At 42.1% G+C, this 27681-nt stretch overlaps 1 protein-coding gene across 16 annotated transcripts in view; it reads left to right on the forward strand.

Annotated features, from left to right (window-relative positions):
- The window catches only part of PTK2 (protein tyrosine kinase 2), a 473957-nt gene that overhangs the window by 275865 nt on the left and 170411 nt on the right, over positions 1–27681 (forward strand). For 2 of the 16 annotated variants that reach the window (XM_089654641.1, XM_089654642.1), the window contains exon 14: positions 21255–21338. The exons of the other annotated variants lie outside the window; for them this stretch is intronic. In XM_089654641.1, coding sequence (XP_089510767.1) covers positions 21255–21338 — 84 coding nt within the window. The remainder of the gene's footprint in view (positions 1–21254; positions 21339–27681) is intronic. 16 annotated transcript variants of the gene reach the window in all.

Raw genomic sequence — 27681 nt, forward strand, 5'->3', positions numbered from 1 at the left:
GAATCATATGGAGGTGCCTCTCGATGTTTTCCATGGGGTACCTCCCTGAGAATTCTGTTACTGTCATCTCCATATTAGCTGATGTTGATCCTTTATATTATTCACTGAGTACAGTTCTTCACAATTCTCTGGATCGTCTTTATGCTCGAGATTTCTGTTTTGACTTCTTGTACATGTTATGCATGTCTCTTTCATTTTTTGTTCTGTAAACATTGCTGCAAAAAACGTAATAAAAACAAATTTGCCTTTAATTTGCCAGACACCCGGGGAGAGAGTTTTGTAAAATTAGACCCTTGTGCCAATGTTGGCTGCATTAAAATGTAGTCCTTCAATGTATTATGGGCGCAAGGGAGGACTGACCATTTGGGAACTCAGGCACTGCCTGAGGGCACAGGGTCAGTAGGGGCCCCATGAGATGCCCCTGGTACCTTTTTCATAGGCTTTTTTGAGTTTGGGCAAGGATACAGGGGCCCCATGATCCCCTATTGCCCGGGGCCCCATGAGTTGTCAGTCCGCCCCTGTATGGGCGTAAGGGTGACAACGCTTCAGTAGTATGTTGTCACCTGACCTGCAGAAGAGACATGCCAGTGGGGTTCTTGGCAGGATCAACTGATTTGTTTTACTATAACTAGTACTATTAACTTCACAGGAAACATTGAGTTTTTAAGTACTTTTGGATTTTCTTTCTTTAATTATGATTTATTTATTTCAGGTACTTATATAGCGCCATCAATTTATTACATATATATATTGTACATTCACATCAGTCCCTAACCCTCAAGGGGCGTACAAGCTAAATCCCTAACTCACATTCATACATACACATACTAGGGACAATTTAGACAGGAGCCAATTAACCTACCAGCATGTCTTTGGAGTGTGGAAGGAAACTGAAATACCCGGAGGAAACCCACACAGGCACAGGGAGAACATGCAAACTCCAGGCAGGTGGTGCCATGGCTGGGATTCGAACCAATGACCCTAGTACTGCCAGGTGGAAGTGCTAACCATGACTGTGTTAACTTTATAAAGAGAGCAGTGCAGAAAATAAAATTTTTTGCATTTAACCAGAACAGTTTCAGTGCAAAAAACAGGTTTGTTTAGGCCAACTGCAATAATTTGCTTTAAGTGCCAGTTTACACTAGATGCATTTCAGTTGCTTTTTTTTCTGCATCCAAAATGCACAGAACGTAGGTGATATGGTGGTCACTGTCATAGTTCACATCAGTGCTTGCAGTTCCAGTGCGTTTCAGTTGCAGAAAAAAAAGTAGAATATGCTGCATTTTTTCTGCACAGAACTGTACTGAAACTCGGGTAAAACGCACCAAAATGCAGCAAAAACGCACTGGAACGTACATGTCCCTATTTAAATTGAAGAAAAAGACTGGAAAAAATGAACTGGAATGCATAAAAAACGCACCGGAACGTGTCAAAAAGGCGCATGCGGAAAAGCATCTGGGACTGCGTTTCTATAGTGTGAACTTGCCCTTACCCTAGGTTCACACCTAAGCATTCTCCGCAGTGTTTTGAGTTGTGTAGAAGCGCAGTACAGTCCATTTAACATGATTTTCTATGGGACACGTTCACATCTCCGCATTTTCACCCGGTGTATTTTTTGGAAAGAGTCCGAGACTTTTTTAAAAGCAAAAAGTTGCGTTTTTGGTTCTATAGACTTCAATGGAAATGCTGCAGAAAAGCATGTAGTGTGTTTGTTTTTGCTGCGTTTTTGCATAATTTTTTATGTGTTTTGTGTTTTAATCTGCCTATCAACAAGGAAATAAATAAACCCTGCAAAACGCATCAAAATCGCATGTGAAAAACGCACTGCAGAAACGGATCAAACACAAACTGCATAGGTGTGAACCGAGCCTTAAAGCAGACCTTTATCCCTCTATTGCTGCTTTGAATACCATTTGATATTGAGCAGCCTGCACGTCTGCCTTACAAGAGTGACGCAGCCTCCTCGGCTAGGACATTCGCGCATGCACAAGTACGTGTCATCTAGAGGCCGGCGGTGAGAACCTGGGATAGGCAGGCAAGTGATGGCATAAAAGAGGAAAGCTCAGGACACGGCATGCAGCGCCCCCCGATTACATCACATTATTATTATACAGGATTTATATATTATTATTATACAGGATTTATATATTATTATTATTATTATTATTATACAGGATTTATATATTATTATTATACAGGATTTATATATTATTATTATACAGGATTTATATATTATTATTATTATTATTATTATTATACAGGATTTATATATTATTATTATACAGGATTTATATATTATTATTATACAGGATTTATATATTATTATTATTATTATACAGGATTTATATATTATTATTATATAGGATTTATATATTATTATTATTATACAGGATTTATATATTATTTATATATTATTATTATACAGGATTTATATATTATTATTATTATATAGGATTTATATATTATTATTATACAGGATTTATATATTATTATTATTATATAGGATTTATATATTATTATTATGCAGGATTTATATATTATTATTATACAGGATTTATATATTATTATTTTTATTATACAGGATTTATATATTATTATTATTATTATACAGGATTTATATATTATTATTATTATTATAATACAGGATTTATATATTATTATTATAAAGGATTTATATGGCGCCAACAGTTTGCTCAGCACTGTACAATATAACGGGAGACAATACAGCAACAATACAGTTCAATACAAGAGGGATAGGAGGGCCCTGATCCTGGGAGCTAACAATCTAAGAATTCTGGATGCCCTAGTCATATGGGTAGGCTTTATTATTAAAGGACATCCCAGTGGAATTCATTCAGTTCTGGCAAGTTTCTGAAGCCATTGCATATTTATTAATAAAAAGAATTATAATTTATGCTTGGCAGCCCTTTACCAATGATTGTCAATAGGTACAGTGGCTAAATGGTTAGCACTTCTGCCTGGCAGTACTGGGGTCGTTGGTTTGAATCCCAACCACGGCACCACCTGCCTGAGTTTGCATGTTCTCGCTGTGCCTGCGTGGGTTTTCTCCGGGTACTCCGGTTTCCTCCCACACTCCAAAGACATGCTGGTAGGTTAATTGGCTCCTGTCTAAATTGGCCCTAGTATGTGTATGTATGAATGTGAGTTAGGGACCTTAGATTGTACACCCCTTGAGGGTTAGAGACTGATGTGAATGTACAATATATATGTAAAGCGCTGCGTAAATTGACGGCGCTATATAAGTACCTGTAATAAATAAGGTAATCCCCGGGCCTTGTGAGAGAAATTACACCCCGACTCCTCAGCACAGCCACCCAGACTCCTCTGATCGGCTAGCCATGAACTAATGCTACAGCCGGCTCTGTAATAATAATGTGTATTCAGGGATTCCTGGCAAGACCACGTCCAGGCTGATGTCATCATGAGATCAGAATCTGCACTGACAACCTTTAGCTCATCCTCCCACTGACTGTCGGGGTACGCTGGATTCTCTGTTGTTGTAGAAAGTAAACGAGAGTTTGGGCAACTGATATTTTTTGTCTGTTATCATTTTCTATCTTGCTTTGTTGAAGCTGAAGAATAAATATTTGATCCGTTCTACTGATGAAAATATATTTTGAATTCTGTTGAGTCAGTCTTATGATTCACACAGCCAGCCGGGGGTAACAGCAGTGTTTCTAATAACGAAACTGGCTTTCTCAGTAAAAACAAGTGGCTAAAAGTTCCCCCCTGTCAGTGGTACAAGCTGCTAGGCTTTTCTGCCTTTAGCACCAGGTGCTTGAAACATGTTAAATTGGCAGCATAGTGGAATGTTTTCAAACCTAAATTGACGCACAGTGCATAGAACTCCCCACATTTATGCTGGTCACTCCTAGCAGTTTTGGAGCTTTTCTTCTGTTTTCAGACAAAGCAATACATCATGGTTTCATTTGTTTTGTAGATAAAAGCTACCAATCTGTACAGACCAGGGGCGGACTGACCGTTTGGAAACTCGGGCACTGCCGAGGGCCCAGGGTCAGTAGGGGGGCCCATGAGATGCCCCTGGTACCTTTTTCATAGGCTTTTTTGAGTTTGGGCAAGGACACAGGCTCCCTATGATTCCCATATTGCCTGGGGGCCCCATGAGTTGTCAGTCCACCCCTGGTACAGACTGCAGTGGAAATTGGGCCAAACCATTGCAGGACCTCCCAGGGGGATCTTTTCCATCACTTTCAATACCAAATGTAATTATAGTCAGGTCCATAAATATTGGGACATCGACACAATTCTAAAATGTTTAGCTCTATACACCACCACAATGGATTTGAAATGAAACAAACAAGATGTGCTTTAACTGCAGAAAGTCAGCTTTAATTTGAGGGTATTTACATCCAAATCAGGTGAACGGTGTAAGAATTACAACAGTTTGCATATGTGCCTCCCACTTGTTAAGGGACCAAAAGTAATGGGACAATTGGCTTCTCAGCTGTTCCATGGCCAGGTGTGTGTTATTCCCTCATTATCCCAATTACAATGGGCAGATAAAAGGTCCAGAGTTCATTTCAAGTGTGCTATTTGCATTTGGAATCTGTTGCTGTCAACTCTCAAGATGAGATCCAAAGAGCTGTCACTATCAGTGAAGCAAGCCATCATTAGGCTGAAAAAAACAAAACAAACCCATCAGAGAGATAGCAAAAACATTAGGCGTGGCCAAAACAACTGTTTGGAACATTCTTAAAAAGAAGGAACGCACCGGTGAGCTCAGCAACACCAAAAGACCCGGAAGACCACGGAAAACAACTGTGGTGGATGACCGAAGAATTCTTTCCCTGGTGAAGAAAACACCCTTCACAACAGTTGGCCAGATCAAGAACACTCTCCAGGAGGTAGGTGTATGTGTGTCAAAGTCACCAATCAAGAGAAGACTTCACCAGAGTGAATACAGAGGGTTCACCACAAGATGGAAACCATTGGTGATCCTCAAAAACAGGAAGGCCAGATTAGAGTTTGCCAAACGACATCTAAAAAAGCCTTCACAGTTCTGGAACAACATCCTATGGACAGATGAGACCAACATCAACTTGTACCAGAGTGATGGGAAGAGAAGAGTATGGAGAAGGAAAGGAACTGCTCATGATCCTAAGCATACCACCTCATCAGTGAAGCATGGTGGTGGTAGTGTCATGGCGTGGGCATGTATGGCTGCCAGTGGAACTGCTTCTCTTGTATTTATTGATGATGTGACTGCTGACAGAAGCAGCCGGATGAATTCTGAAGTGTTTCGGGAATATTATCTGCTCATATTCAGCCAAATGCTTCACAACTCATTGGACGCTTCACAGTGCAGATGGACAATGACCCAAAGCAGTCTGCAAAAGCAACCAAAGAGTTTTTTAAGGGAAAGAAGTGGAATGTTATGCAATGGCCAAGTCAATCACCTGACCTGAATCCGATTGAGCATGCATTTCACTTGCTGAAGACAAAACTGAAGGGAAAATGCCCCAAGAACAAGCAGGAACTGAAGACAGTTGCAGTAGAGGCCTGGCAGAGCATCACCAGGGATGAAACCCAGCGTCTGGTGATGTCTATGCGTTCCACACTTCAGGCTGTAATTGACTGCAAAGGAGTTGCAGCCAAGTATTAAAAAGTGAAAGTTTGATTTATGATTATTATTCTGTCCCATTACTTTTGGTCCCTTAACAAGTGGGAGGCACATATGCAAACTGTTGTAATTCCTACACTGTTCACCTGATTTGGATGTAAATACCCTCAAATTAAAGCTGACAGTCTGCAGTTAAAGCACATCTTGTTCATTTCATTTCAAATCCATTGTGGTGATGTATAGAGCCACAAATGTTAGAATTGTGTTGATGTCCCAATATTTATGGACCTGACTGTATCTGGCCAGTCAACACTGAGAAACCCTAAACTATTAAGGAGCCAGAATGCTATGGGTAAAAAAATCAAGGCGCAAATGTAAAAAGTGCCAGCAAAATTGCCGGCTGTATGGTCAGCATTAGTTTGACATCTGACTTGCAGGAGATTGTGGGAGGATAATCTAAAGGCATATCATTTGTCCAAAGTTTTGTTTCTGTGTCTTATGAGACTTTGAAGATGACACTTTGCCTTGGGGCTGATTAATAGCTGTGAGTAGATACCTTTGAACTACTTAACCCCCTTAATGGCTCGTTCACTCTAACGGTTTGGGGGGGGGGGGGTAAAATCCTGTGGCTGAGCCATGCTTTTACCACCTCCCAACTGCAAACCCCTTTAGCCGGGGTTGTAGACTTTCCATGGCCACAATGCTTTGGTGTGGTTCTCCAGCAGGAATTATACCCCAGTTGCTATTGGTGAAGGAGTCTGTTCATCAGCGCAGGAGGCGTTCTGCAAGCAGCCCACAGCCTTCTATAATGCACGCAGTCGTGGCGCGCTAGTGCAGGGTTGAAAGGATTAAGGTAGGTGGTGAAGTGACTATGCCACACCACCTCACCAACTGTCAGATTTATTTATTTCAGGTACTTGCCATCTATGTACGCAGCACTTTACATATATTTTGTACATTCACATCAGTCCCCGCCCCTGAGGAGCATACAATCTAAGGTCCCCAACTCACATCCATACATACTAGGGTCAATTTAAACAGGAGCCAATTAACCTACCAGCATGTCTTTGGAGTGTGGTAGGAAACTGGAGTACCCAGAGGAAACCCACACAGGCACAGGGAGAACATAAAACTCCAGGCAGGTGGCGCTGTGGTTGGGAATCGAACCGACGACACTAGTACTGCCAGGCGGAAGTGCTAACCACAATCTCTCTCAGGAAGACCGATTCAAACATAGATTGCTTTTCAGAGAGCAAAGCAAGTGTGAACTAGCCCTAGGGGCGGCTCTGGTGCAGTCCTGCTGCACTCCCTCATAGACTTCTATGACGTCCCATAGTTTTAGTGCAGTTTCAGAAAGTGCACCAAAGATGCAGCATGCAGGAATTTTGGAGTGCTTTTTGAAACTGCACCAAAATCACAGGATCTCATAGAAGTCTATGGAAAAGCGCAGATAACTCGCAGGAAATACGTGATTTAGCTGAAAAGCGCATCGGGACAGTGGGAAGCCGCCCTTAGGGTCTCTGAGCCTTTTACAATATATGTATTATTTGTGTAGTTAGTTTATATTCTGTCATAGTTCCTGGATCTGTTTCTGCCACAATCCAAGTGTTTCCACTCCTCCAGTTTAATTTCAATTAAATATTATAAATTAAAGTTCAACAGGAAGAGTAGGATCTCCAGTCGTAATGACCGCCACAAGCTTGCACTCCTAAGACACAGATCTCACCCCTAAAGCCTCTGAGATATAACCAACCAACAGTTTTGACATCTCTTCAATTTTGAAAAATATAGAACAGATGAGACCGCCACTAAAGAAGTATGAGACCTGTAGATTTTTAATGGACGTGGCAACAGGAAAAAAAAACAATGCTTTTTGGGGACTCGTCTCCCCTTTCATTAGGGCTTAAAACCCTGGCAATGGATACAAGTGGACAGGAATCTCTTGCTATGGACAAACCGCCTCTTTCTATAGCCGATCACACTGTTCAACAAATTTTTATTTTTTGCCAGTTTTGGAAACAAAAGGATCCATTTCTTAATGAATTTCACATTCTGAGTTCAAATATAACAATGAAATTTGTCAATTGGCTCTAGTTTTTCTGTAAACGGAAAGTTTTCTACTATAGGCGTAATGACTACATAATGCACAATAATTATATAGATAGATGTCTTTCCACAAATATAAAGCAAGTGATATTGACTACATAACAAAGCCTAAATGGCATAATATATTGCATAGGATTACCAAGAAAAATTATAGCCATAAGCTAAGTTGAATCATTTTAATACTTAGGATTCTCACTAGTTTTGTCTTCAGTTTGTGTCGGTTTTGCTTCTCTTGGCTTTTCTCTTGTATTCGAGGAAAGGGCTATCTCTTACAACTGCACATGACTACACGCTTCAGGTTCTTCCTCACTTGACTCAACCACGAAGGATTCTGGTGCTTTAGGAATTGGTAGCCCCTCTCCATGAGGAACTGGACGTATTGCCGATGGAATATTTGGATAGTGCACAGATAACTTTTTCTTCTTATTTAGCCCTTTTACAATTGGAGGCACCATACAAAAGTAACAATTACTAACATGATCTGTTGGCTCTCTCCAAATCATTGGCACAGCGAAAGGCATAGATGCCTTTTTTCCATTCAACCATTGCTCCAGTGCCGTCCCACAAGAATTGCAGCATATATGTGGTGCCCAGCTCTTGCCCTGGTCTCCTATCTTGCAGCCAAAATACAAGTTGTAGGCTTTCTTAATCATTCCTGTTATCCTCCTTTTTTGTGAGATAAAAGTTATTTCACCGCAGATATAGCAGAAATTATCTGCTTTATTCACACAAGTTCGAGGCATTACTGAGTAGCCTATATAAGCATAAAACGAAATGTAAAGACGCTGTGGAACTACAATCAGCTACAGATACTGCAGCTTTTATGCAGTGAAGTGATGCAATTAAAGGCTAATATTGCATCATCTCAGTATACATGCAATTTTCTATTGGTCACCAGTATCAATTGCGCAATATGCAGCTGAAGTTGCATCATAATTTTGAATGGTTTACGTCATTAGATGGGTGAATATATCATGGAAACTAGAGCCAATCAACATTTTTTAGGGTCATTTTCGTTTTCAGCACCCCAAAATTATGTAAGATTAGCTAATTTTATGCCCAAAACTTTTTACCTGTTGAACAGTGTCATTTGCAGGTTATCACTGTTGGAGCAATTACATGCAGGGAGCAATGATCAGCTGCGGGCTCTCTGCTTCCCATTGCTTTCAAAGGGGCTTCCTCCTGTAGCTAATCACTGGGAACCCCCTCTGGGGCTCCCCCATGTGATCACACATTTCTCTATTTGCATGTATAAATTGAGCCTAAAAGTTCCTGAAGCCCCTCTCCCGACAAAATAAGATCCCATCCCCTCCGTGTCACCCCTCTCTAACCTACGCTGCAAGGTTTTCTTCTTTTTCCAACTGCTGAAGAAAGTAACTTTATACTCCTAACGCCGTCCAGGTCCATCACTGCCGCTGTTCCTAGGTGCAGGGAACTGCTAACCCAGCACTGTAGATGTGCCTGGGGCCACTAGTCTCCTGCTGATGTTACTTCTCTGTATCCTGACAGGACCCCACCACTTTACAGTAGAAGGAAAGACTATAAAAAGACTTCACATTACTAACCTACTAATTGACATATCGGCATGGATGTCTCTCCACTTCCTCAAACTAAATCTCTCTAAAACGGAGCTCATGCTATTCCCTCCAGCCCATGCCCCCTCCCCTGACTTCTTCATCAAGATCAATACTACAACCATCAGTCCCTCCCCTCATGCCAGGGTGCTAGCTGTAATTCTGGACTCCCATCTGTCCTTTCAGCCCCAAATCCAATTACAGTCCAAATCTTGTAGACTTCACCTCCGCACCATCTCCAAGATACGCCCGTTTTTAACCACTGAAACCACTAAGCAACTTATTCACTCCCTGGTTATATCTCGCCTTGACTATTGTAACTCCCTCCTCATTGGCCAACCTCATCGCAGGCTATCCCCTCTGCAGTGTATCATGAATGCTGTTGCCAGACTCATCCACCTTCCCAACCATTCCATGTCTGCCATCCTTCTCTGCCAATCCCTCCACCAGCCTCCACTCAGTGTCCTCCATCCCTCTCTGCCAATCGCTCCACTGGCTTCCCATTGGCCAACTAAAAAAATGCAAAACATGAACAATAACATATAAAGCTGTTTTTAATTCTGTGCCAAATTACATTGCCAATTTTGTCTCCAAATATCACTCAAACAGTCCTTTCCGCTTCTCCCACGACCTCCTGCTCCCTAGCTCCCTTGTCTCCCTTGCTCGTCTCCAAGACTTCTCTAGAGCCTCCCATATCCTCTGGAACTCTCTACTCCAATCTATTAGTCTATCGCCTACTACTGCCCACTTTTAGGCGATCTCTGAAAACCTCTTCAGGGAAGCATATCCTGCCCTCAGCTAATAACCGAATCTTCTATCTCTCCTATAAGTTCACCCCCCACAGCTATTACCTTTTGTACCACCAGCCCCTCCCTCTTAGATTGTAAGCTCCAAGAATTAGGGCCCTCCTAACCCTCTTGTATTGAACTGTATTGTTGCTGTATTATCTCCCTTTATATTGTAAAGCGCTGAGCAAACGATTGGTGCTATATAAATCCTGTATAATAATAATAAAAGACAAAGCCCAATGGCATCCTCTAACATGGATTTGTCGGTCTCTAGAGTCAATGTTAAAAACCTGTTCATTAAGTGCTTTAACTACGGTCTTATGACCTCTAGTCTTTTCTTTTCTCCGGGTGGTGTGTGTGAACTTTCCGGAGTTGCCATGATGGCAGCAAGTGACACGTAACCGCATTGCAATAGAATGATAGCCCTCCACTACTCGAATGATAGCCCTCCACTACTCGAATGATAGCCCTCCACTACTCGAATGATAGCCCTCCACTACTCGAATGATAGCCCTCCACTACTCGAATGATAGCCCTCCACTACTCGAATGATAGCCCTCCACTACTCAAATGATAGCCCTCTACAACTCGAATGATAGCCCTCCACTACTCGAATGATAGCCCTCCACTACTCGAATGATAGCCCTCCACTACTCGAATGATAGCCCTCCACTGCACTACTACTAAAGCCGGAGAATATAAGCTGTAGGGGTTGGTCGGCCATTGAGGAAGCGCTGATGACGCTGAGACAATTTAATAGCATTCAAGTATTTATTGAGGATCCAGGAAGCATTGTCAGCTCATCAACAGAAGACAGATGCATAGGCAGAAACTAGCAGGATCAACAGATAAGTGAACAGGGCTATTAATTAATATAAAAAACCCATAGCCATCATATTGGCATTCGTTAGGGATATTATACAATGCATAATTTATTATTATTATACAGGATTTATATCGCGCCAGCAGTTTGCTCAGCGCTTTACAATATAACGGGAGACAATACAGTTCAATACAAGAGGGTTAGGAGGGCCCTGATCCTGGGAGCTTACAATCTAAGAGTGTGTCAAATAATTTTTTGTTTTTGGCTGGAGAAACTGTAAAATGTTCCTAGCCTTCTTATTCAAATGTAAGCCCTTTAAATCATCGTGGCTTTTAAATTCACTAAATTCCGGGCTTATTTTTGTTGCTCAGTAGGTAAAAGTTGACACTGAACCATCAGTGGATCCTGCCCAGGACATTGAGGCATGTCTGAATTTGTGCTCATTACAGTGACTCCTCTGTTTGTAGCTGGGCTCCGGAGCTGTGAACAGGGGCTCTGTGCCCGCCTGTGAAAGGGATCCTTGTCTCTCCCATTCTGCCACTTCATTAATGACTGTTTACCGGGAAGAACCTGGTTCCAGGATCTCAGCTCTGTGCGAGATGAATGCCGTGGAGACGTGCTGGAGATTTAGAGACTGCCACTTATTTTGTTTTTAATACTTCTCTGGGATGCAATATTTCATATAATGTTTTCCCTCACCATTATGTTGTATTACCTCTGTCCAGGTTGAGGAGGACTTTTTGCTTTTTGAAGATGTTTTGAATCCAAAATGTAGGTATACAAAATGTAGCCTAATTGTGTCCAGCACAATGGAAGATGTACACTGAGGGGTCGATGTTTTACCATTCATGCAAATGGCATGAAAAATGGCGCATAATGTCCGTAATATGTGTAACTTTTTTATGCCTTTTGCAGGGTGAATGTAACATTTTCTAACATTCGATAGTGAGAGAAGGTAGCTTGAGGAAGATTCGATCAGAAGGGTTAAAGTGCAAGTTCACCTTTTTTAGAAAACATTAAAAAGGCAAACCAACACTCTACATCCTTCCACACCCCTGGTCCCTGCTGCCCTTACCTACCTTGGTGACACAGTGTCACATCAATGCAGCTTGATGCAATGGTCCTGGGGTTTGAAAACAGCACTTCTCTTCCTCCTCTTTCCGGGAACAGACCTGATTGCTGTTGCTATTGACAAATCAGAACGGCTCTGATCTTCAAAGCGCTCCTCTCCTGAACATGCAAGGGATTTTTCTATTTTTGTGCCTGTAAACGCTCCTGCCCCTTTCTGTAAATGCCTATGTGTGCATGAATACATAGACTAACAAAGAGGGGCGTTTAGAGGCAGAAAAAAAAACTTTGAGTGTAATAAACCCGCTACTACGGAGAGGGGACCGCTATACAGAGTTTGCCATGTTACAGAGATGAAACTCCATAGGTCATAATTCCTCCCACTGACTCTGACCATGGGGCATAATTCCTCCCATTGACCCCAATAATGGGACATAATTCTGACCATTGACCCCAACAATGGCATATAATTCCTACCATTGACCCAAACATTGGTGCATAATTCCCATTACTGAACCCCAAGCATGGGGCAAAATTCCTACCACTGACACCAACAATGGGACATATTCCTACCACTGACACCAACAATGGGACATAATTCCTACTATTGACCCCTACAATGGAATATAGTTCCTACCATTGACCCCTACCATGGGATATAGTCCCTACCATTGACCCCTACCATGGGATATAGTTCCTACCATTGACCCCTACCATGGGAAATAATTCCTACTACTGACCCCTACAATGGGACATAATTCCTACTACTGACCCCTACAATGGGACATAATTCCTGCTACTGACCCCTACAATGGGACATAATTCCTACTACTGACCCCTACAATGGGACATGATTCCTACTACTGATCCCAACAATGGGGCATGATTCCTACTACTGATCCCAACAATGGGACATGATTCCTACTACTGATCCCAACAATGGGACATGATTCCTACTACTGATCCCAACAATGGGACATGATTCCTACTACTGATCCCAACAATGGGACATAATTCCTACTACTGATCCCAACAATGGGACATAATTCCTACTACTGATCCCAACAATGGGACATAATTCCTACTACTGATCCCAACAATGGGACATAATTCTTACTACTGATCCCAACAATGGGACATAATTCTTACTACTGATCCCAACAATGGGACATAATTCCTACTACTGATCCCAACAATGGGACATAATTCTTACTACTGATCCCAACAATGGGACATAATTCCTACCATTGATACCAACAATGGGACATAATTCCTAACATTGACACCAACAATGGGACATAATTCCTACCATTGACACCAACAATGGGACATAATTCCTACCATTGATACCAACAATGGGACATAATTCCTACCATTGGCACCAACAATGGGACATAATTCCTACCATTGATACCAACAATGGGATACAATTCCTAAAACTGACACCAACCCTGGGGCATAATTGCTAACACTGACACCACCGACCCTGGGGCATAATTCTTCTTAATGTCAAAGATGGGGCACGGTTTACTCCCACTGACACCAGGACAGTTTCTACCTCCATTGGCCACAGTCTGGCCCCCCTAAAGTCTGAAGGACGGTAAACTGGCCCTTTGTTTAGAACGTCTGGAGACCCCTGGCCTAGAGTGTTTGGTGAGAATAGTGTGTTGGGTATTGGTACTCATTACTGTCAGACCTGGAAACAAAGCAGCCTCTGCTACGAATGTAAGAACAATCTGACTTCAGTTTCAGTTCAGCTTTGCTTGTTGCTAGTACCTTGCTGATAGCTGTTTCTGTTGCAGTATAAAGGACTTATTCATTGATGCAGACTATATCTGTCACTGGTGTATAGACAGAGGACAGAGCTTGAGTTTCTCATAGCATCATCAGGGTTGTGCCGCCATCTAGCTGTAGAGAGACAGTACTCTATTGCTGAGTCCACAATTACTCTTTCAGCCTTCTCAGTGTCATTCAACAGACATGATACAATGAGGGGTATTCTGCAAATGAAGGGAAGAAAGATTCTTGGATGGATTATTAAACTAAAACAGATTTGGGTCTTTTCCTTATAGCAGTGCTCCAGGTTCCTTCTTTCATAGGAAAGATAAAGATGTGATTGCTGTGGGTGATGCCCCAACAATCTTCTCCAGTTTTTACAACTAACCGTCTCTGTGTTGCAATCATTTTTGTCCTGTTTTTACACTATGCCTTGATAGTGTGCTGCAGATCACAGAGTACATACAATAATTTACCATGTTATAGTCTTCCCACCACAGCCATTCAATTGTCCCTCCACCTGCTCACGCAAAGATCAGTTTGGTTCAACGAAAATTGAAGACCAATTCTATTTTATATCTAAAAGAAGAAAGAGGAAACCCATTGGTCAGCAATGATAAATATATACCTCTAGAAAAAAAAAAAAAAAAAAAAAAAAAAATATATATATATATATATATATATATATATATATATATATATATATATATACACACACAGACAGACACACTCACTCACTCTGATCAGCCGTAACTTTGTCACCACCCATCGAGGCAGGGACTCCACTAGACCTCTGAAGGTATGCTGTGGTAACCAAGCCGTCAAGTTCACATGTGCGGGTGGTGCCACTGCGGATCCGCACAAAAATCACACCACCCACACAGAAGAATGCAGACCCGCAGGCGGAGTGCCATTAATTTTAATGGCACGTCGGCCGCATTGGAAATCGCAACTGCACTGGGAACCGAGGTTCCCGCGCAGGCTGCGGTTTCCAAAAAAGTGCAGGGACATCTTCCCTTCATGTCCCAGGGCATGGGAGTCCATTCATATGAATGAGTTCTCGTGCCCGCGCAAAACGTGACCCGCAGGAATGCATATATGTGAACCAGGGCTGAAGAGCAACTCCACTTTTGTAGGAAAAAAATTGGCAAATAAAAAAAAATATTGCAGTATATACAATTGCGACACACGCTACATATTGCAATTTAGGCTCCATACACACTGGGGGGTGTTTTAATAACGCTGGTAACGTTAGCTGTGTAAAGTCACGTTAAAAATGTGAGTTTTTCAGCGCTTTTGCATTAGTGTTTCGTGGCTTTTTGATGCATTTTTTTAGCATTTTTATCAAAAAAATAAAATTATTTTTAGTCAAAAAAATGTCCAAAACTGCCGGTTTGCCCCATTTTTAGAGCTAAAAAAAATTCCTCTAGAAACCCACTAGTCCTGGTTTTTTTTCCAGCCAAAAAACATTGATTACCGTCTGATTACAGGGGGGTTTACTGGCTGTAGAAAAAAACGTCAAAAGCCAAAAACAGCTGTTTTCCTTTTCAATCTGCAGCGCTGTCATTTTCTGTAAAATACAGTACAATATGGCTACCTGGAGGTGTTCTGTACACAGATGGTATACAGGATGCCCCTAAGAAATGTCATTTCCTGCTTTTGTGATTGGTGCGCACTGGTCTGCACTAGGATACAGATCAGATTTTTGGAATCCCCTGCAACAAAAATTTTATTTTTGGTGAGATACTCCCAAAGGGAAATTATGTCTTAAGGGATGCAGACATGATGTATATAGTAAAAATAGACATAAAATGTTTTTTTTAAAAGTTAAAATAAAATAGATCTGCAACCATAAGGCTAGGTTCACATCTGTGCGGGTGGTGCCGCTACAGATCCGCATGAAAATCCATGCAGCCGCACCACCCGCACAGAGAAATGCGGATCCGCGTGCTGGTGCCATTAGTTCTAATGGTACGCCGCCCGCACTGGAAAACGCAACCGTACTGGGAACCGAGGTTCCCGTGTGGGTTGCGTTTTCCAAAGAAGTGCAGGGACTTCTTCCCTAAGTGTCACGGGGCATGGGAGTCCATTCAAATGAATGGGCTCTTGTGCCCGTGCAAAACGCGGCCTGCAGGAATGCACATATGTGAACCAGGGCTAAGGGAGCACAGAGAATTGCAGACCCGCGGGCAGGTGTCATTAGTTTTAATGGCACACCGCCCGCACTGGAAAACGCAACCGTACTGGGAACCGAGGTTTCCGTGCAGGTTGCGTTCTCAGAAGAAGTGCAGGGACTTCTTCCCTGCGTGTCACGGGAGTCCATTCAAATGAATTGGGCTCTCGTGCCCGTGCAAAACGCGGCCCGTACGGGGGCTTGCGTTTTCCAAAGAAGTGCAGGGACTTCTTCCCTATGTGTCACGGGGCACGGGAGTCCATTCAAATGAATTGGGCTCTCGTGTCCACGCAAAACGTGGCCCGCATGGCCGCATACATGTGAACCAGGGCTAAGGGAGCACAGAGAGGACCTCAGCAGCAGGATGATGATCATTTCATAGTCCAATGAACAGGCAGGTGACATAAGAAAGATACAGTGGTGAAATTTAAATGAAAATCAATTCTTAGAAAAATGTCCAAATAAAAGAGCAGCTCCCGCTGCAAAACTCCTCCTATCTCCAGAGCTGACCCTCAGGTAAAGTACTCTGCTCTGGGCCAAGGGTGTCAAGGAAGCGCCCTCCCTGGTGGGCATATCATCAAGTTGCCATGGACTCCCAGAAGGATGCTTCAGAGAGCAATATGATGACAGGTCTCACTCTCCAAGTAGATCAAAGACACCTGGAAAACAATGAGGGTGTATGGTTGCTGTACAGATGGAGAAGCCTATTAAGGGGTGGGGGTTGGGTGGGATTGTGAGCTGAAGATGGGCTTGGTCATTGGTGTCTGCATTGTGCTTATGCACCTTGACAGGAGCCGGCGATTGATCCCAAAAGCGACTGAAAAGAAAAGTCGTCATATTATGGCAGGTTAAAACTTGGTGTTTTGATGGAGTTTGCAGCTGAAGTTCAGTTTATAAAATGAACAAGTGACTGCTAGGTGGACAGCACTGTGCCGCATTGTTTGGCATAGCATGCTAGATGCATTCCATCCTCGTGAATAATGGTCTGCCCGCGGGGTCTGATTGTTCCTCCCCGATTCTATTCTGGGCTCTGGAAGCCCCTCATCGGGCTGAGGCTGTGGGAGGACTTCCGGCAATAAAAGAACTATTCTGCATGTATAAACATGTTTATCTAGAAAATTCTAAAGAGTTGAGCAGAAGCCTACAGGTAACGTGACATCACCCAGCTGTTTAACGTCTGCTGGTTCAGAATAATAAATATTTTTAGTTTTTGCAAAAAATTAAATAGGTCCATGTATATTTGGACACAGGCACAATTTTAGTTTTTTTGTTTTTCAGGTATTTACCAAAATATATTCACGCTATATAAATAAATGGAAATACCATAAACAGAGCTCTCAAAACTATATATGCCCTTAAAAATGTAATATAAACAAAATAAAAATATTTATTTATTTTGTTTATATTTTTTAAGGGCATATATAGTTTTGAGAGCTCTGTTTATGATATTTCCATTTATTTATATACTTTTTTATTTGTTTAAAATAGCTCTAATCACACATATGATGAATAGGAATTTGATTCTTATGATATCACGTCAGTTTGGCGCAGTGATATGGGTTATTAATTGATCTATCAATTTGTCAATTTATTTGATATATTGATATTAATGTATTCTAACTTCTACACAATATTCACACTGTAGTTATATACTGGATATTGGCTGAAAGTGCACACTCTCAGGTGTAATTTGAGGGTATGTACATCCAAATTGGAGGAAGGGTTTAGGAATTACAGCTCTGAAGAGTAGCCATCCCTCCTTTTACAAGGGACCAAAAGTAATTGGACAATTGAATTAAAAGCTGTTTCATGGCCAGGTGTGGGCTACTCCTTCATTATTTTATCAATTAAGCAGGTAAAAGGTCTGGAGTTGATTCTAAGTGCGATATTTGTATTTGGAATCTATTGCTGTGAACCTACATAGTGCGTTCAAAGGAGCTGTCCATGCAAGTGAAACAGGCCATTGAAAGGCTTCAAAAACGTAACAAATTCATCAGAGAGATCGCAGCAACATTAGGAGTGGCCAAATCAACACTTTGGTTGATTGAGAGTGTCCACTTTCAGCCCACATATATTATATAACTATAGCTTGAATATGTTATGTTAAATACCTGAAAAAAATAAAATTGTGCCTGTGTCCAAATATATATATGGACCAGGGGCGGACTGACCATTTGGAAACTCGGGCACTGCCCGAGGGCCTGGGGTCAGTAGGGGGCCCCATGAGATGCCCCGGGTACCTTTTTCATAGGCTTTTTTGAGTTTGGGCAAGGACACAGGGGCCCCATGATCCCCTATTGCCCGGGAGCCCCATCAGTTGTCAGTCCGCCCCTGATATGGACCTAACTGTATTATGGATATTTTTCCGTGAAGATTACACAACCAATGCCTAAGCATTGATCATATATTGACATCAGAGACATAAGAAATACAGAATAATTAAATGACATAATTAAAAGCGTAAACAGTAACTTCACCTCCCCGTGTTGTTTTTTTTTTCTATATCTCCTTTTACCTTGTTCTCACACATCCAACAAATCCGGGGTTGTCTAGCTGCAATTTCCCATTGCATTGGGTCCTGCACCATCATCTTGCAGGCTGCTGACCCCCTAATGACACACAGGGATACATGAGCTGTAGAATACCCCCTGGACTCTGCAGGCGACCTGGAATGTTGTTCCTGCCTAGAAGAGAATCCACAAAGTGGCTGTAGGGGACCCGTACAGCCACTGATTTGTGAGAGAGGTTGGGTTAGGAGTATAATAGGGGAACGTAGGTGGGAAGTTTGAAGGTCTACTGTAATATGCAGCTTGGCAGCCCTGGAATAGCTTTCTTTTTTTCAGTCCCAAACCTCCCCCCCCCCCCCCCTTTTTTTTGTCTTTTCACCTGATGATTCTGCCGGCACCACACTTCCTGCGATAAGGTGCAAACACTCACCAATACTGTACCAGAACAGGTCTACAGGAGCCTCTTCTCCATAAGACCCTTTTCACACGGGCGTTCCTTTGGTGGATGAAAAACGAACATCAGTGCATCTCTATGGAAAAAACGAATGTAAACAGATGATCATTTGTTTACATTTGCATCCGTCAACATTCGTCGTTTTTTGGAGTGGATCAAAGCCTTTTTTATGTTGCGTTAAAAAAAACGGAACGGGCAATAAAACTGATATAAATGGACAAACAGTCCGGTTTTTTTAATCCATTTTTCCATTGGTAGTGGATGTAAAAAACTGATGTGTAAACTGATGTAAAAACTGATTTTGAAAAACGTGACTGAACTGATGGAAAAAAAAAACAAAAAAAAACGGAACAGCCATGTGAAAGGACCCTAAAGCCTTGTACACACTGTAAGGCCCCATTCACACGGGCATTCCGTTTGCCCATTTTTCATCCATCTGTTGACTGCTGAAAAACGGACATCAGTGTATCTCTACGGAAAAACAAATGTAAACAGATCATCCATTTACATCTGACATCGATTTTTAAAAAAAAAAAAATCAAAGCCCTATTTTGGTTCCATTTAAAAAAAAAAAAAAAAAGACAAAAAACATGTAAACGGACAAATGGTCTGTTTTTGCATTGCTAGTAGATGTAAAAACTGATGGTAATCTGATGAAAAAACTGATGTAAACTTTATTTATTTATTTTTTTAAACGTGACTAAACTGATTAAACTTTAAAGTTTTTAGTTTTTTTTTTAATTTCATGCTATTGTGTTCTGACAGGGGGACACCCCCCTTCCAAAAACACACCAGTCAGCGCTGAGAGCACTGATCGGAAGCCAGTCGGCAGACCTTTTTCGGTCATGCCCCATTTACAGAAGCTGGGACTGGCTGCCATACAGATGGGCCAAATGACGGCCGGAACTTGTTGAACCGGTTGATGCCTCCTGATATTCAGCTCGTATGTATGGGGCTTAACTTGGGGGGGGGGGGGGTGTTAGTGGTTCTGTTGGCCTCAGAGATAAATTACACAATATAATTGATAATAGTGCAGTACAGGTGAAGAGCCAGGCAAAGCGTTTTCAGCACACAAGATTTTGGCAGGATCAACAGGTATTTTTGGAACTCAAACAAAACATGTTCAAATATAACCAACCAAAAGGTAGTAAATAGGAGAAATTTCCCTTTAAGGCCCTTTGTTTATAAAGTTTAAAGCCTAACTCCATATTTATTGTCCCTTTTTTAATAGTTCATTTGGGTCAAGCTAGTCCAAATAAACAATTTACTGCACTATCAGGTACACTTGCTGGGAGCCCTATACAAACTGTATGTAGCCTCAGGTATATATATTTTATTTATTACAGGTCAATTTACACAGCGCTTTACATATATATTGTACATTCACATCAGTCCCTAACCCTCAAGGGGCGTACAATCTAAGGTCCCTAACTCACATTCATACATACACATACTAGGGACAATTTACACAGGAGCCAATTAACCTACCAGCATGTCTTTGGAGCGTGGGAAGAAACCGGAGTACCTGGAGGAAACCCACGCAGGCACAGGGAGAACATGCAAACTCCAGGCAGGTGGTGCCGTGGTTGCGATTCAAACCAACGACCCTATTACTGCCAGGCGAAAGTGCTAACCATTTAGCCACCGTGCTGTATATTCAGTACACAGCGCTCTGTTCCAGCAAGGGGATGAGAGCTTTCCCTTCCGCTCCCAAAACAAAAAGTCAGGCTGAGCACTGCTTATCATGACATGACGGCATTCGCCTGCTTTTCCGCCCTGCCAGTCCGAGGAAGCTTTGTATTCATTCATAGAATACAAAGCTTCCTGTGAATGGGTGAGCAGTGCTCAGCCGGACTATATTTTTTGGGGGGAGTGAGACTGGAAATCCTTGTCCCGCTGCTGGAACACAGCGCTGTAAATTGTATTTATCTGAGGCTACATACAGTTCATATAGCAGGAGCTTTCTGTAATAAAGACTGGTCACTGCTGCTCTCTCTCCTTGTGCAGGGTGACTGGTCCTGACTCCACCCCTTCTTGTAGTTTTCTACAGTCCCCTGTAGTGGGTGGAGCCTGCTGGTCCCCTCACAGCTCTCCTCTTCGCACTGGCTATGTACAGTACAATGATGACGTTACTGCGACTTTTACAAGGTAATATCTGGGTTTATAAGGGTATTTGGTGAAGGAAAAAATCAATTTAGATCCTTTTGTTGTTTTTGAGGATAATGGTAAAATGTTAGATTTTGTGCCTTGAGTTCAACTTCAATAACAGTTACTTTATCTGAATAACATTAGCATGTATAGGATTTTTACTTTTTGGCCACAATCATGTAACTTTGTATTCCTCATCTCTTCTCTCCTGTGTTGTATGTGTGTATATATGAAGATTCCAGCCCATCACTGCCCAAATCTCACAAAAACAAGTGTTTTCTTCCATTCATCTTCTGTTCCATTGACTCTCCAGCAAAGGGTAGTGCACGGCGTGTTTTGGCTGTTGACTAACCGCCGTCTACGGTCCCCATGGCAGCCTGTTCAGTCCGCAAGTCATAACTGTTAATCTTCCGTGATAATTATTCCTGCATGATGTGTATAGTGTCATGTTGTGGTTTTGGGGGTTGCAGTGTGTACATAATTATTCAAACACCCTTTTCAGTCTCTAGATTACCAGAAACCTTCTCTGTGCAATCTCTGAATGAAACATTTTACCCCGTCTGCTGTGCGATTGGATGAAATGGATGTGTTTGTTGGAGCGTAATGACACAAGTGTTAAGTGACCCAATCCATTTAAAAAAAAAAAAAAAAAATGTAAATGGTTGTAAACCTCAGACATTAAATTTGAACAAAGCATATCCCTCTATACTTTGTACTTGCCTCAATTAGTACTAAGTGTCATTTCTGTCAGCTTTCTCGTTCCTCTATTAGTTCTGACAAGTTTTCCTGATATCAACAGAAAAATGGTGACAGGGTAGGGACCTCAGATTGACAGCCTCAGCTCTGTTCCTGTGTGGAGGGGGGTGTGTCCTTTCCCTCCAGCCAACTCTCAGAGCTCTCCTCACTAAGCTCTGCAGTGTGTAACTTCAGCTCTCCACCCCCTGTTTTCTGATCTTTCGGTCAAGCTGTATAAATGCCTCACTTTGAACAGATTTAGAGAAGACTGCAGATAAACAGGTACAACTTTTGTAGGAGGATTTGTTTCATTTCCGAGTATCACCTGAGGCCAGTCACTACACTGGGTATGTGTAAGGATTTGCAGCTACTTTAAACCTAACCTAACTTTATTAATGGAGGGAGTTTCCATCATGGGAGGTCTCTAGCCACATGCAAAACGAGTGAAAAACAGTCAGAAAAGATGGGTAGGGAAAAAATTATCAGTGGCCTCCACCTGTAAAACCATTCCTGTTTTGGGGGTTGCCTCATTTTTGCCCACCTAGTGCACCTCTTAATTTCCTGAACACCAAAGCAGCTGAAACGGATTACCACCCCCCTCTGCTACTTAAGTGACCAGATCAATATCCCAGGCGTTTCATTGACTTGATGCTTTACTCTGATTAGAAAGTGTTCCTTTCATTTTTTGAGCAGTGTATTACAAAGCCAAGTACAAAAGCTTTAGGGCTCATTCACATGGACAGAAAGGTTTGCATGTAGATGCGCATTTTGCATGGTTTTTGCAATGCAGCACAATACTAATCAATGAGACCTTACACACAGCTGCATCTATTGAAATGCGCGCTGGGTTTGGTTGCGCAGAAAAAAATTGTAGAAAATCTCTGCGTCCGGGGCGGTAAACATCTGCAGATTTTGCACGCGAACGTGCATAAACGCTTTTTTGCGTAATTGTGCAGCTATTCATTTGAATGAAAGAGCAGTTGTTGGTGTCTTAGCATGAGTACTTTTAGATGGACATTTTCTGAGGCAAGAACCTGCTCTCATGTAGAAAATATGCACATTGCTGTGTGAATGGACCCTGTTGCAATCTTGTTAAAAAAAAAAACAAAAACAGATCTTAGTTCTGTTGTCTTTGAATAGGGTATCGTAAAAAGGAACTTCAGTCGCTTCTCTGATATTTTTTTTTTTTTTCTAGCTACGCTGGGTATACACTCGTGGAATTTTGAACAAAAACTTTTATGAAAATTCCTAAAACATTCAAATGTCGTTTGAAAGATTCCGTTTGGTTTTCACTTTCTATTTTGGAATGAATGGTCTTTACCGAACGAAAACCACAGACGCTGTTAGAAATTTGTACATGCATTTCTCCATTTGTGTGATTGTGTAGAGTTCGGTGGGCTTGCGCCCCGCTGATTGCTACATGTTGGCTGTATTTTGCCGCAGCATGTAAGCATCCTCGTCCATTGCCTATTGCAGCTTAAGGGATGGCGGTTGGTTGGGTGGGTGTTAAAAATGCGTGGTTGAGCTGTGTTTTTGGCACCCACCAACTGCCCCCCTTAAGCTGCAATAGGCAGCACACAAGGATGTTTACATGCAGTGGCCACAATGCTCCCGCAACCACAGGTCTAAACAAAGCCCTTATTAAAATGCATGCCTTTGTTTTTGTGCTGTTCCATTCATGTATGAGACATTTCTAGCAAGGTGGAACAAAAATGCTGTTTTTTTTTTTAACCAATTGCCCTCCTGAGGATTTACCCCCCTTGCTGACCAGGCCATTTTTTGCGTTTACGGCGCTGCGTTACTTTGACAATTGCACAGTCATGCAACGCTGCACCCAAATGAAATTCATGTCATTTTTTCCCCCACAAATTGAACTTTCTGTCAGTGGTATTTGATTGCCTGTGCAGTGTTTATTTTTGCGCTATAAAAAAAAAAAAAAAAGACAATTTTGAGAAAAAAACATTTTTGAATTTTTGCTATTAACCATTTGCCGCCTGCCCCATGGCCCAATGGCGGGCGGCAAATGTCATCAGCGTTCCGGGTGGACATTGTACTACTTTGGTCATAGTGAAATATGAAAAAAAAATCTTAAAAAAAAGAAAAGAAAGTAATAAAAAATAATAATAAAAAACTAAAAATATATGTATATTTTTTTTTCATACTGTCACCAGTCAGTGTCCCTGATCACCGCCATGCCAGTTATATGATGACGCTGTACTGAACTGGTGACAATATGTAAAAAAAAAATAGTGAAACTAATTTTTTTAATTTTTTCATTTTCCGAAAAATTATGACAAAAAAAATACAACTTCAAAAAACTCGCCATGCAAAAAGGGGTAATTTGGGGGATATCTGTACTGTTCTGACATTCTTGGACCTCAAGAAATTAGATTGGCTGTCAGTACTTCAGCTCTATACCATAGTTTGTGAACTCTATAACTTTCCTACAAACTAAATAATACATCCTAATTTGGGTTATTTTATAACAGAAACAAAGAAAAACTTTTTTTTTTCAAAATTTTTGGTCTTTTTGTGTTAATATAGCAAAAAATAAAAACCCCAGCGGTGATTAAATACCACCAAAAGAAAGCTCTAGTTGTGTGAAGAAAATGATAAAATTTTAGTTTGGATACAATGTTGTATGACCGCACAATTGTCATTCAAAGTGTGAGAGCGCTGAAACATGAAAACTGGCCTGGGCAGGAAGGTGTAAAATTGCCCGGCATTGAATTGGTTAAACATGTCCAGTAAAAAAAAAATTAAAAATCAAATTTCGTCATAAATTTAGGCCAAAATGTATTCTGCGACATGTCTTTGCTAAAAAAAAAAATCCTAATACGTGTAAATTAATTTGTTTATGTGAAAGTTATTGCGTTTACAAATAGTGGTGTATATATACTGGGATTTAATTTTTATTAATTTTTGCTAGTAATGGCGGTGATCAACGACTTATAGCGAGACTGCGGCAGAAATTCTGACCCTGGAGGGAACTGACTTCCCCAGTGACACCATTACTGTGATCAGTGCTAATAAAAAGCACTGACGCTGTACTAATGGCACTGGGCAGGAAGGAGTTAATATGAGCGATCAAAGGGTTAATTGTGTGCAGGGAGTGTTTTACTAGGGGTGAGGGTGTTTGTGTTTCACTGTAATCACACTGCTCTTGATGGCTGTGCACAGCTATCCAGAGCAGTGTGCCCAAGCCGACTGAGTGCCAGCAAGCAATTACCGGTCAGGACCTGGTTATTGACAGCCGTGGCCGCAAATGATGGTGTGGGTAGGGCGCGTGTCCCCTACCTGGAAATGCAAAATCACATATATATCCGTTATTTTGCGCACCCCTGCTACCCTGTAGCAGTATTTCTGCTATAGGGTGGTGGGGATGCTATTAAAGCACTCTGAATGCCAACCAAAGCCCCTGTCACTAAATAAAATGGTTAGCTTGCAGTCCTGTTTACACATTGCTTTTGCTTTACTTTGCTTTGCGTCACTTCAAAAATTATACCTCGTTATTTTAATGGTGCTTCAAAGCATCTTCAAAGCCTCCATAGAAGTCTATAGCAGTGCTTACTTGCAGCTCCTGCAGCTTTTGATAGGCTTTTACTCAGCTTTAGCTTTGATTTGTTTTGGAGGTTTTGAGATATCCCAGGAAGCACTGGGAAACCAAAAAGCGAACCTTTTTATCCAGATTAAAAGCTGCTGGAGCCACTGATGGTCTTTTAATTTCAAAATATGTGTACTACTGAGGAAAATAAAATATTGAAAATGAATGCTATATATATGGCTATTCTATCTGAATATCCTGTCTCCCTTTTCACTGGATAACTGGTTATGCTTTCAGAAGTAACATAATATATATTTCTAGCTCATGCACTATGAAGTTAAAGGTTTGTAGACACCTTACTATAATACTTAGATGACCTCCTATTCCAAATCATAGGCATGTTGCCACTGATCTGCTGAACGAGGGTACCAATGAGCTGGGGATCTGCTGAACGAGGGTACCAATAAGCTGGGGATCTGCTGAACGAGGGTATTAATGAGCTTGGGATCTGCTGAACGAGGGTATTAATGAGCTGGGGATCTCCTGAACAAAGGTATTAATGAGCTGGGGATCTCCTGAACAAAGGTATTAATGAGCTGGGGATTTGCTGAACGAGGGTACCAGTGAGCTGGAGATCTGTTGAATGAGGGTACCAGTGAGCTGGGGATCTGCTGAACGAGGGTACCAATGAGCTGGGGATCTGCTGAACGAGGGTACCAATGAGTTGGGGATCTGCTGAACGAGGGTACCAATGACCCAGGTTATCTGCTGAACGAGGGTATTAATGAGCTGGGGATCTGCTGAACGAGGGTACCAATGAGCTGGGGATCTGCTGAACGAGGGTACCGGTGAGCTGGGGATCTGCTGAATGAGGGTACCAGTGAGCTGGGGATCTGCTGAACGAGGGTACCAGTGAGCTGGGGATCTGCTCAACCTCGGTACCAATGAGCTGGGGATCTGCTGAACGAGGGTACCAGTGAGCTGGGGATCTGCTGAACGAGGGTACCAGTGAGCTGGGGATCTGCTCAACCTCGGTACCAATGAGCTGGGGATCTGCTGAACGAGGGTACCAGTGAGCTGGGGATCTGCTGAACGAGGGTACCAGTGAGCTTGGGATCTCCTGAACGAGGGTACCAGTGAGCTGGGGATCTGCTGAACGAGGATACCAGTGAGCTGGGGATCTGCTGAACGAGGGTACCAGTGAACTGGAGATCTGCTGAACGAGGGTACCAGTGAGCTGGGGATCTGCTGAACTGGGGTACTAATGAGCTGCAGTTATATTGGGCCCCTTTAAAACAAATAGAAACTCAACACACACAGGGCATTTGCCAAGCTTCAAAAAAAGCATCAATGAAGCCTCACAGAAGCATCATAAACACATCAAAAAAAGCATGTTGAAGCTGTAGGCACTTTAATGTGTGAAGTCAAAGCAAGTGTAAATGAGCCCTTAGCGCAATGAATGGAAATCTAGTCATGTGCCTTTGATAATGACACATATCTGATCATGTCTTGTGCATGCAAAAAGATGCAAAGCGTGAACAGCGCCTCTATTATGTGCTTCCTGGCACTGTCCTGGGCTGGCTTTCATGGGCATAACAGTGGGAAATAAGTAGTTTGTCACTGGTGCAGCTAATTTTATCCCACCCGCGGCACACCACTCATTCACACAACGAGCATTACGCAAATTATAGCCGTTTTTAACTCCTGACGTGAGCGATTTATGACTCTTTATCCAAGTCATTTGTATGGAAGATGTGGCTTATTAAGCACGATTAGGTAATTATAGTTCAGTATTTAGCGCGCTGTGTGTGCCCTCCATCCTTGGATTATTAAATGCCTTCTATTTGTTGTTTGAATAGCACTTGCTGTTAGGTGGGGTTGCAGCATTTTTGCCAGGCTTTGGTTTAGCCATGAGCAGGAAAACAAAGTCGTAGTCCTGCTGGATACAAATGCTGCGTTCTATGTTTGCCTCCTCACCGTTGGGGTGGTGCCACTTTAAGGACAGCCTCATTCTCAAACCCGTGGGAGCTTACGCCTCTGGGGTTCACTCACAGCTAGTACACTAATTATGTAGAAGATTTATTGCATCCACATATATTTAACATAAGGCTTCGTGTACCCAAGCCTACCCTGACCGCCAGAGGCGTAGCTAGGACGTTTTGCGCCCGGAGATGAACTATAAAATTGGCGCCCCCTCCCCGTTTAATCACATCAGTGACACCAATGATGGGGCACTATTCCTCCCACTGACACCAATGATGGGGCACTATTCCTCCCACTGACACCAATGATGGGGCACTATTCCTCCCACTGACACCAATGATGGGGCACTATTCCTCCCACTGACACCAATGATGGGGCACTATTCCTCCCACTGATACCA

This window comes from Staurois parvus, unplaced genomic scaffold, assembly GCF_062004578.1.
Source record: "Staurois parvus isolate SC_StPar_1 unplaced genomic scaffold, SC_StPar_1.0 ptg000783l, whole genome shotgun sequence".
NCBI lineage: Eukaryota > Metazoa > Chordata > Amphibia > Anura > Ranidae > Staurois > Staurois parvus.